The sequence below is a fragment of the Brassica napus genome, chromosome A7, assembly GCF_020379485.1.
Source record: "Brassica napus cultivar Da-Ae chromosome A7, Da-Ae, whole genome shotgun sequence".
In the NCBI taxonomy this organism is placed as follows: domain Eukaryota; kingdom Viridiplantae; phylum Streptophyta; class Magnoliopsida; order Brassicales; family Brassicaceae; genus Brassica; species Brassica napus.
The window spans coordinates 26,353,939-26,366,501 of record NC_063440.1 but is presented as its reverse complement, the minus strand read 5'-3'; the positions used below and the strand labels follow the sequence as shown (position 1 = coordinate 26,366,501).

The window sequence follows — 12,563 nt, the reverse complement described above, 5'->3', positions numbered from 1 at the left end:
AAACAAAAGCATGTAATTTCATAAAATAGAATGAGCTTCTTAGTTTCTTGGTATCATATACCGTAAATGGATATTGGGTTGACTTCAGTATTGACTGGGATTTAAATAAATTGTTTGGGCTTCGTAATTGACATGGATATCTGTCCAGTCTGAGATGAGCTGGTAAATTGATTGGCCAGGAATTTTCTACCTATGTGGCACACCTTAGAAGCCCTCAAAATAGCTCCTTTTATATAGTAGGATATAAATAATTTTCCGTTTAAAGCTAAAAGTTGGAGTAGCGATTAATTAAATCAGCAAATTATGCAACTTAATCTAGAGACAACATAAAATGAACCCACAAGATAACTTTTTGATAATTAAATACAGCTCCAAGTTGCACTGTTGCAGTAGTAGCCCCTCCCTACCCCAAAATTAAATTTACTTCCAGCGGCTAAATAACTATCCCGCAGAGCTATTATATACACTCACATGGTTTATTCGGCTGTAACTGGAAACTTAATCTAGGAATGTATGGAATAAATGGAATTGGAATCAATGGAATAAAATGGAATGGAATAGTGATAATTTTTGGAATTAAAGGAATGATATATGTATTTATTTTTTAATTATATTCAAATTATTTCATTCCATCCATCCCTTTCATTCCTCCTCTTTTTTTATCATGAATGATTTTTAACGTGATTCCTTTTTTTCCTCATTCATCCCACAGGAATTTATGGAATCAAAATTTTTGTTTTTTCCACTTAACTGGTGAATTTTTTTTGGAATGTCTATGAATGACTAATTCCACATGATTCCATTCATAAAAAAAGCATTCCAGTTACAGCCTTCGTATTTTTTTCTGAATCCATAATTGCACATACAAGATACAACTAATAATCCGGCAGGATTCTAAAAGCATATAACAGTATTTTTTTTATTCTTAGTGGCTTGAAAGTTCTGGGCAGACGACTTTATATCTTGACATCGGTAAGGTCCAAAATGCATGCCCACACACAGTTACGTTCAAAAAATTCAGAAAACAGTGGAATTTTGTTTGCATGTATAATTGATGTATTACGAATACAATGTAGGGAAAAAACAAAATATCGCGAATATTATAGGATAAATAAATAAATTAGTAAACGAGGGGGAGGGCGAGACAAAAACAGTGGAAGCCGTGACGGGTTTGCTGTTTGTACAATTAAAACGAGCCTGATCCATGAACAGTTACCAAAGCGGCAACGTGTGGCTGAGAGGTTAAGAATAAGGACATGATCTAAATTTATGAAAAAAAGAGATGAGGACTTAAAGGTGCCTCGTTCGTACAATGACAGTACTCGAACCCGTTACGGCTTCTCGAATTTATTAGCTTCGATAAGTCTAACAAGTGCACATGCCAGCCGTAAATTTTTCTTGAAATGTTTTGGTGTGTTATATACACTTATACTTTTTTCGTAAGGCTCCTAACGATAAAAACAAAGGGAGAAAGCCTAACGAACCGCGAATCCCTTCTTTAGAACGAAACCACAGTCACATGTTCCATCAATGTGATTGGTCACATGAAAACCGAAACTCATCAACTTTTTCAAATTTGTCTAGTTTTGATGGGTCCTGCAGCAGAGGAGTAGGTGTGGCGTAAACAGAATACATAGAGGACCATAATGTTTATTTTCAATGGAATTTACAAGACATAACAACTACCCTTTAAATCAATTTTGGCCAGATTAGTACTATTTTGTTGTTCTTAAAATATATACTATGGGACATAGAGTATTTGAATAATTTAGTCGAAACTAATGTTATGAGAAGGAAAATGTTTCGTAACTTCTTAATCATAATACATAAACTACCCAATCGCCTATACTACAATATTCACAATCATAGTATAAAAGTAAGTATATAGATCCATATGAATTTCAGTTTTTGCTTTTTAAGACACCAGATGAGCTACATTTTTATGACGAACCCACACAATATTTGATCTCGAATATTTTTTTGGATTTTATTGGCAGAGAAAGAGAACAAATGGAGAACATAGAAGGATAGAGTAGTGGACTTTAAAATACACACATACTGGCCATCACAAATCCGTTGTAGTCTAGCTGGTCAGGATACTCGGCTCTCACCCGAGAGACCCGGGTTCGAGTACCGGCAACGGAGATATTTTTTTTATTATTAAATATGCCCACTATCAATAACACGGCCCATTTGAAAAGCCCAGCCCAAACAAAACTCCATGGAAGAGATAAAATATATTAGATTTAGCCGATTGGTTCGCTGGGGATAGCGTGCGGAGAGAGAGAGAGAGAGAGGTGTGATTCTTCTCAACCCAGATTTCGAGCTCAGGTTCGTGATAAGATACTCTCCTTCTTCAATCATTCGAGTGTTTTTGTTCGTCGCTATGTAGATCTCTCGTGAATCCGATTTCATGTTAGATTTCTCGAGATTCGATTGATTTGCTTAGGGTTCGATTCATAGTCTCTGGTTGAATAATTGCTTGTTAGGTTCTCAGATCTGATTGTGTATGGACGTTTGGATAATACATTGAAATTTATTGTCTACTCTATCAAAAAAGCAATTTAGATCTCGTGGTGGGATGAGATGATGATGGTGGTGATGATGATGTTGTTGAAAACAAAAGAACTTGGTGTGTGGATTCTTTCAGATCAGATCTATGCTGCCAGATCTGTATTTGTAGATAAATTGTATGAGCAAAGTGGGTATTGGAGAGAGATTTTGTGTTGTTGATTGGTATGGGAGTGAAAGGAGGTGGTAATGTTGGTGTGTGTGTGTGGTTGAATGTTGGCAGGTGTTGTGGTGGTTTGTTGAGTTGGTGAGGTGGTGGGAATGAGTTCAATGAGCAGGAGCAGGAGTCCGAGCCGTGACAGGAGCCGTAGTCGGAGCCCCAGAGACAGGAGAATGAGATCTGAACGTTCTTCTTTCCGTGATGCTCCTTATCGTAGGGGTGACCGTGAGCCACGCCGTGCTTTCAGGTCTTTTTTCCAGCAAAACCATATCAACGTCCTGACAAATTCCTTATCTCTTTATGTCTCTCTCATATGTAACTTTCTTGTACTAGCCGATCTAGAAGCTGGAAATGCAGCCACAGTCCTTGCTTATGACTTGGGCGTGCTGTTCTAGTGTCAAGCCTTCGTTGCTTTAGGATAGGATCATGGTTATTTGCATTTTTCTTTCGATATTTATTTGTCCATAATTGTTTCTTTGATTGAATTGATAGTGTGTGCTTGCATACATACCTTTGGATTTTGATTATATAGTTTTCTTGATCTTTTCAAAACCATTTGTTCAGCCAAACGAATCTCTGCAATAACTGCAAGCGACCTGGTCACTTTGCAAGAGACTGTCCTAATGTCTCCGTCTGTAACAACTGTGGCCTTCCAGGGTATATACGTCTCCTCTCTAACTTTATTACTGTGTTCCCATCTGTTTACATAGTTTCATTTATGGCTCTTACAATGTTATCAACAGGCACATTGCAGCGGAATGCACTGCAGAGTCACGGTGCTGGAACTGCAGAGAGCCAGGCCACGTAGCAGGCAACTGTTCAAACGAAGGAATCTGCCACTCCTGTGGCAAAACTGGACACCGAGCGAGAGACTGCACGAACCCAGTTTCTCGTGCAGGAGACTTGAGGCTCTGCAACAACTGCTTCAAACCGGGGCATCTCGCCGCCGACTGCACAAACGACAAGGCCTGCAAGAACTGTAGGACTTCAGGTCACATAGCTCGTGATTGCCAGAACGATCCGGTCTGCAACATCTGCAGCATCTCGGGACATGTTGCCAGAAACTGCCCAAAAGGGGACAGCAGTTACTCTGACCGAGAGAGAGGAAGCAGGGCTCGAGGCGGTGGGATGCAAAGAGATGGTTTTGGCAGGATGGGCAGAGACGGCGGCATGCAAAGAGATGGTTTGAGCCGAGGGGGCAGAGATGGCGGCGGCGTTGGCGCTATGATAATATGTCACAACTGTGGTGGCAGAGGACATATGGCTTATGAGTGCCCATCTGCTCGAATTGCTGACCGTGGTTCCCGCCGTTACTGATGTTCTTCATTGTTCTTAGCTTTATGTCTGGTGATTCTATAGCTTTGCTCTCTCGTTTTAGTTGCTACTTTTGTTGTTGTTTTTGGCTGTTGGAGTGAGTTGAATGTGTTTCTTTTTGTGTGAAATTTGAGACATTGATTGTGTTGTATGGCATTGATTAGATTCTTAGTTCTGAGTTTCAAGAATCCAGTTTTATTTTTAATACATTTGCTTAGTAATCTTTGAGTAATTGAAAGGTGTAGTTAAGTTTAAGGAGGATAATCTTGCATATTCAAAATACATATCTTTCGTAAGCAAACCATTCATAATCAAACTCCATTTATTAGTTTATTCAAAAAAACTGTTATAGTTGTATACAGATTACAAATACTCGAAAAAAAGAAATGTATACAGCTAATGGTGGTCCGTGGTCCAGTTCATCTATAAGTAGATGAAATGAAATGGGATAACGTAAAATTGAAGTATAAACAAACCGTACCAAATACTCCATAAATACCAACTTGCAACAATGGTTTGATTGTAATTTTATTAGAAAAATAATATTGGCATGCGAATTTATAGGAATATTTTAACATGTAGAGGAGATGGATTGATGTACACTCTTTTGATTCGTTGTTTCTGTACGCATAAACAGGTAAAAAAGGGTTAACATGCGTTAGTGGCATCATTGCGTAAGCTTTCTTTTGTAATTTTGACAAAGGAAAAAAAAATGTTCATTGAAGGAGAAGACTTGCAGTGTTGATTGGTGGCGACTACCACTAGTAGTGTTACCTAAGGGATCTCTCTTTTTGTTTATTTATAACCGCTTAATAATTTGTTAGTTAACCACTAATATATTTTAGTACTAAATAATATAAAGCTTGATATACCTAATGGGTTTCATTTCGATAATAAATATGTAAGAAATGATGGATTAACCATGTAGTCTGTAATTGTAGGAGTACTAATACCAGTGACAACTAACAAACTCCAATCTTATAATACAAGGAAAATTAAATAAATTAGTAATGTGAATCTCGCTTTATAAGAAATCTTTTCTGTTGTACAAAATTTAAACTGACTAATTATGTCAATATCCGTTCTCAAAAACACATAATAAGTTGACAAAAAAAAAACATAATTATGACAATTTTTTTATTCTTGGTAGGTCCAAACCTAACTGTCAATGGGAATTTTCGATTTTATTTAAGGGGACAAGAACAAATGGACTATAAAGAGAAGACCAAAGCAAAGAAGATACCGTATCAAATCAAAGAAAACAAGTCTACTTACAAACTTTGTGGAGAAAATCAAGAAAAATGAAGCCAGTTTCATCATTGGTAATTATCTTTCTTCTCGTACTGATCTTACAAACTAACATACTAGAGAGCGGGCATGTCCGTCCCAATGTTCAAGACGCGGTCAAGAACAACACTGATAATAACAACACAACCACTGGAGTAGTTCTAAAGGACAAGAAAAGAAGTTATAATGGAGGAAGCGGAAGCTATAGATGGGGATGGGGTGGTGGTGGCGGCGGCGGAGGGGGAGGTGGTGGTGGTGGTGGCGGCGGCAGAGGATGGGGATGGGGAGGAGGAGGAGGTGGTGGAGGATGGTACAAATGGGGTTGTGGAGGAGAAGAAAGAAGAAAAGGACGAGAGGGAAGAGGAGAGTTTGTGAAAAGAGAATATGCGGAGTGCAAAGGAAACGGCAAATGTAGAGGAAAGATATTAGAATGTCCTCAACATTGCGGAGGCTTTTGTTTCTATGATTGTCTCTTTCTCTGCAAACCACATTGCCGTCGCTAGCTAGAGATATATATCCATGCATACTCTTCGGGTTTACGATACTTTTTGGGGTTTATTTGTTTGTTTTTCTTTTGGGTTTCTTCTTTACAAATCTTTTGGAGCTCTTGAGTGCTGAAAACGAAAAAATAGCCATTATAGTAGGATCTTATTCATCAAAGGTTTTTTTTTTTTTTTTTGCTTTCGATGATGAACTGAAAAGTTCACAAGGAATTCCTAAAACGAGACTTTTCTTTTACCAATGCAATGTTATGCTTTTTTTCTTTGCTTTCTATAATGAACATCTTTTGAAAAACAAAATCTTCAGCTTGTAATAGTGTTTTCAACGACAATTAATGACATAAGAACAATTATAGTTAACTTTTTATTATAAAAAGATGTTTCCTATGTTTCAAATGATGTATATTTTGAAGTTTTTACATATATTAAAAAATATATCAAATTTTTGATGATAAATGTATTACTTTTTGTTATTAACTTTTAACTAATCAAAAATTCGATGAACACAATTAATATATTCCAAACTTACAATTTGCCATTGTTAGCTAATCAATATGTATTGAAAATGTGAATATATATCTTTAAAGATAACTTTTTTTATAAAACATAAATCATCTTGAAACAGAAATAGTAATATTTTAGTTATATATTTTTAATAACCGGGAATCTCAAACTGAAGTTCATAAGCTAGTATCCGGATTCCATAACATTACAAGTCTAAGTAGTGATCAAAAAGAAAATATGGCGAACAAAAATCAACGTCTGTAGCTTGTAAAGCACCACAATAACCAAGCAAACATAAATCAACGTCTCGATCATCCCTTGGTTAATTCTAACGAAATATATCTCATTGTTTTAAAAAGAACAGTCTCGATACATCTAGATACATCCTGATAGCTGGACCACAATCGTCATTTAAATATCTCTATATGTAAAGCCGTGTAAATCAGTCTCGGGAGCAATAAACTTTTTTTTTTTTTTTGTAACTTCGAAGGAGGCGGAAAGCTAATAGTTTTTTTCTGAAGACGGCAGCAATAAACTTTTATCATTCATTTTGTGTAACTACATTGGCTTTTTAATGAAGGAGATTCAAGAATTGATTGAAAAAGGAGATGCAGCAATCGCATTATCTTGTTTCTTTTTTTTTGTGAATACAATTTTACATTCACTATAAAATAGTAGAACAAATAAAAACCTGAAAAGAGCTGTTACAGACATTAACCACTCTTTCACCCTCAAAGACTTACCATATCCTGTGGGCAGTGGCAGTGACGGAGCTAGACAAATGATTTATATGGGTCATAATTAATGTATTTTAGGTAAAAAGATATACAAGTGATTTGAATTCATGACATGCAGGTCAATTAAAATAGATTTAGACAATTTAACTACTACAATAACTATGAAAACACCACCACAAACTAAATTTTATTTATTTGATATGGGTCAATTGACCACCCTCGTTACATATTGGGCCGTGACCTCATACGATTGTAGCCTCCCTTCGCAAACCACATTTTGAGCAATTTTAAAAGCTCATCCTTACTAATAAAAGGAACCTTTTGAAGCTCCATAGAGCGTCCACATCAGCAAAAAAAACTTCTCTCAAAAGATGACACGTGGCATAAAATATAGTTTTACACTTTAATATTACTAATTTTCGCAAATTATAAATAATATGTAAACATACATCATAAAAAATAGAAAAACTACATTAAACATAAGTAAGATTACCATTTTTCACTTGAAAAAAAGACGGCTTATCTCAATAATGTAACATTACCATTTTATAAAAAAAAAAACATTATATATAATTTCGAAAATAATAAATATATGTAAACATACAACATAAAAAATGGAAATACTACATTAAACATATGTAAGATTACCATTTTACATTTTTAATTTAAAAAAAAATAATATGTAAACATACAACATAAAAAATCCTTACTAATAAAAGGAACCTTTTGAAGCTCCATAGAGCGTCCACATCAGCAAAAAAAACTTCTCTCAAAAGATGACACGTGGCATAAAATATAGTTTTACACTTTAATATTACTAATTTTCGCAAATTATAAATAATATGTAAACATACATCATAAAAAATAGAAAAACTACATTAAACATAAGTAAGATTACCATTTTTCACTTGAAAAAAAGACGGCTTATCTCCATAATGTAACATTACCATTTTATAAAAAAAAAAAACATTATATATAATTTCGAAAATAATAAATATATGTAAACATACAACATAAAAAATGGAAATACTACATTAAACATATGTAAGATTACCATTTTACATTTTTAATTTTAAAAATAATAATATGTAAGCATACAACATAAAAAATAGAAAAACTACATTAAACATATGTAAGATTACCATTTTTCAATAAAAAAAGACGGTTTATCTCCATAATGTAAAATTACTATTTTGCAAAAAAAACATTATATATAATTTCGAAAATAATAAATAATATGTAAACATACAACATAAAAAAATGGAAATACTACATTAAACATATGTAAGATTACCATTTTATATTTAAAAATAACAATAATATGTAAACATACAACATAAAAAAATGGAAAAACTACATTAAACATATGTAAGATTTCCATTTTTCACTAAAAAAAAGCGGCTTATCTCCATAATGTAACATTACCATTTTATAAAAAAAGAAAAAAAACATAGAGCGTCCACATCAGCAAAAAAAACTTCTCTCAAAAGATGTTACGTGGCATAAAATATAGTTTTACACTTTAATATTACTAATTTTCGCAAATTATAAATAATATGTAAACATACATCATAAAAAATATAAAAACTACATTAAACATAAGTAAGATTACCATTTTTCACTTGAAAAAAAGACGGCTTATCTCCATAATGTAACATTACCATTTTATTAAAAAAAAACATTATATATAATTTCGAAAATAATAAATATATGTAAACATACAACATAAAAAATGGAAATACTACATTAAACATATGTAAGATTACCATTTTACATTTTTAATTTAAAAAAAAATAATATGTAAACATACAACATAAAAAATCCTTACTAATAAAAGGAACCTTTTGAAGCTCCATAGAGCGTCCACATCAGCAAAAAAAACTTCTCTCAAAAGATGACACGTGGCATAAAATATAGTTTTACACTTTAATATTACTAATTTTCGCAAATTATAAATAATATGTAAACATACATCATAAAAAATAGAAAAACTACATTAAACATAAGTAAGATTACCATTTTTCACTTGAAAAAAAGACGGCTTATCTCCATAATGTAACATTACCATTTTATAAAAAAAAAAAACATTATATATAATTTCGAAAATAATAAATATATGTAAACATACAACATAAAAAATGGAAATACTACATTAAACATATGTAAGATTACCATTTTACATTTTTAATTTAAAAAATAATAATATGTAAGCATACAACATAAAAAAATAGAAAAACTACATTAAACATATGTAAGATTACCATTTTTCACCAAAAAAAGACGGTTTATCTCCATAATGTAAAATTACTATTTTGCAAAAAAAACATTATATATAATTTCGAAAATAATAAATAATATGTAAACATACAACATAAAAAAAATGGAAATACTACATTAAACATATGTAAGATTACCATTTTATATTTAAAAATAACAATAATATGTAAACATACAACATAAAAAAATGGAAAAACTACATTAAACATATGTAAGATTTCCATTTTTCACTAAAAAAAAACGGCTTATCTCCATAATGTAACAATACCATTTTATAAAAAAAGAAAAAAAACATAAATATAACTATTTGACTATTTGTCCAAGTTCTTCTATTAAACATTGCCGTTTTACATTAAAAATGTAAAAATACATTAAGATTTAAACATCTATCTTAAAATATAAAATATAGATATTAACTAAATATAAAGTATAAGAAAGAGAAATACTCAATATATATAAAAATAAATAATAAGTAAATATTATAAATATATAAATGTACGAATTATATATACAATAATAAGTACATGCACAATTTTTTAAAAATGGAAAGAGTACATTAAATATTAAACATCTATTTAAAATGTAAAATATAGATATTAAGTAAATAAAAAGTATAAGAAAAAGAAATACACAACTTAAAAACCCTTACTAATAAAATGGACATTTTGAGGCTCCATAGAGCGTCCACATCAGCAAAAAAAAATTCTCCCAAAAGATGACACGTGACATAAAAATACTAAGAATAACTTTCAAAACAGAGTTAGAGAACAAGTAAAAGGAACCTTTTGAAGCTCCATAGAGCGTCCACATCAGCAAAAAAAACTTCTCTCAAAAGATGACACGTGGCATAAAATATAGTTTTACACTTTAATATTACTAATTTTCGCAAATTATAAATAATATGTAAACATACATCATAAAAAATAGAAAAACTACATTAAACATAAGTAAGATTACCATTTTTCACTTGAAAAAAAGACGGCTTATCTCAATAATGTAACATTACCATTTTATAAAAAAAAAAACATTATATATAATTTCGAAAATAATAAATATATGTAAACATACAACATAAAAAATGGAAATACTACATTAAACATATGTAAGATTACCATTTTACATTTTTAATTTAAAAAAAAATAATATGTAAACATACAACATAAAAAATCCTTACTAATAAAAGGAACCTTTTGAAGCTCCATAGAGCGTCCACATCAGCAAAAAAAACTTCTCTCAAAAGATGACACGTGGCATAAAATATAGTTTTACACTTTAATATTACTAATTTTCGCAAATTATAAATAATATGTAAACATACATCATAAAAAATAGAAAAACTACATTAAACATAAGTAAGATTACCATTTTTCACTTGAAAAAAAGACGGCTTATCTCCATAATGTAACATTACCATTTTATAAAAAAAAAAAACATTATATATAATTTCGAAAATAATAAATATATGTAAACATACAACATAAAAAATGGAAATACTACATTAAACATATGTAAGATTACCATTTTACATTTTTAATTTAAAAAATAATAATATGTAAGCATACAACATAAAAAATAGAAAAACTACATTAAACATATGTAAGATTACCATTTTTCACTAAAAAAAGACGGTTTATCTCCATAATGTAAAATTACTATTTTGCAAAAAAAACATTATATATAATTTCGAAAATAATAAATAATATGTAAACATACAACATAAAAAAATGGAAATACTACATTAAACATATGTAAGATTACCATTTTATATTTAAAAATAACAATAATATGTAAACATACAACATAAAAAAATGGAAAAACTACATTAAACATATGTAAGATTTCCATTTTTCACTAAAAAAAAGCGGCTTATCTCCATAATGTAACATTACCATTTTATAAAAAAAGAAAAAAAACATAGAGCGTCCACATCAGCAAAAAAAACTTCTCTCAAAAGATGTTACGTGGCATAAAATATAGTTTTACACTTTAATATTACTAATTTTCGCAAATTATAAATAATATGTAAACATACATCATAAAAAATATAAAAACTACATTAAACATAAGTAAGATTACCATTTTTCACTTGAAAAAAAGACGGCTTATCTCCATAATGTAACATTACCATTTTATTAAAAAAAAAACATTATATATAATTTCGAAAATAATAAATATATGTAAACATACAACATAAAAAATGGAAATACTACATTAAACATATGTAAGATTACCATTTTACATTTTTAATTTAAAAAAAAATAATATGTAAACATACAACATAAAAAATCCTTACTAATAAAAGGAACCTTTTGAAGCTCCATAGAGCGTCCACATCAGCAAAAAAAACTTCTCTCAAAAGATGACACGTGGCATAAAATATAGTTTTACACTTTAATATTACTAATTTTCGCAAATTATAAATAATATGTAAACATACATCATAAAAAATAGAAAAACTACATTAAACATAAGTAAGATTACCATTTTTCACTTGAAAAAAAGACGGCTTATCTCCATAATGTAACATTACCATTTTATAAAAAAAAAAAACATTATATATAATTTCGAAAATAATAAATATATGTAAACATACAACATAAAAAATGGAAATACTACATTAAACATATGTAAGATTACCATTTTACATTTTTAATTTAAAAAATAATAATATGTAAGCATACAACATAAAAAAATAGAAAAACTACATTAAACATATGTAAGATTACCATTTTTCACCAAAAAAAGACGGTTTATCTCCATAATGTAAAATTACTATTTTGCAAAAAAAACATTATATATAATTTCGAAAATAATAAATAATATGTAAACATACAACATAAAAAAAATGGAAATACTACATTAAACATATGTAAGATTACCATTTTATATTTAAAAATAACAATAATATGTAAACATACAACATAAAAAAATGGAAAAACTACATTAAACATATGTAAGATTTCCATTTTTCACTAAAAAAAAACGGCTTATCTCCATAATGTAACAATACCATTTTATAAAAAAAGAAAAAAAACATAAATATAACTATTTGACTATTTGTCCAAGTTCTTCTATTAAACATTGCCGTTTTACATTAAAAATGTAAAAATACATTAAGATTTAAACATCTATCTTAAAATATAAAATATAGATATTAACTAAATATAAAGTATAAGAAAGAGAAATACTCAATATATATAAAAATAAATAATA

The 12,563-nt window shown here is 30.0% G+C and overlaps 2 protein-coding genes and 1 non-coding gene across 3 annotated transcripts; all 3 read left to right on the top strand.

Moving 5' to 3' along the window:
* The first annotated feature begins 2,072 nt into the window (after nt 1-2,072).
* On the top strand, nt 2,073-2,145 carry TRNAE-CUC. Its single transcript has one exon. It is a non-coding gene; the product is annotated as a tRNA-Glu (tRNA).
* A 60-nt stretch (nt 2,146-2,205) lies between these two features.
* LOC125576364 (zinc finger protein GIS2-like) lies at nt 2,206-4,250 on the top strand. Its single transcript, XM_048736272.1, has 4 exons — nt 2,206-2,331; nt 2,795-2,978; nt 3,296-3,388; nt 3,475-4,250. The coding sequence occupies exons 2-4, from the start codon at nt 2,833-2,835 to the stop codon at nt 4,046-4,048; spliced, it is 813 nt and encodes a 270-aa protein (XP_048592229.1). The 5' UTR covers nt 2,206-2,331; nt 2,795-2,832; the 3' UTR covers nt 4,049-4,250.
* Nucleotides 4,251-4,464: 214 nt separating this feature from the next.
* On the top strand, nt 4,465-6,192 carry LOC125576365 (glycine-rich RNA-binding protein GRP1A-like). The gene has a single exon (XM_048736273.1). It carries the CDS (start codon nt 5,347-5,349, stop codon nt 5,833-5,835), a length of 489 nt encoding a protein of 162 aa, XP_048592230.1. The 5' UTR covers nt 4,465-5,346; the 3' UTR covers nt 5,836-6,192.
* Nucleotides 6,193-12,563: the final 6,371 nt, after the last annotated feature.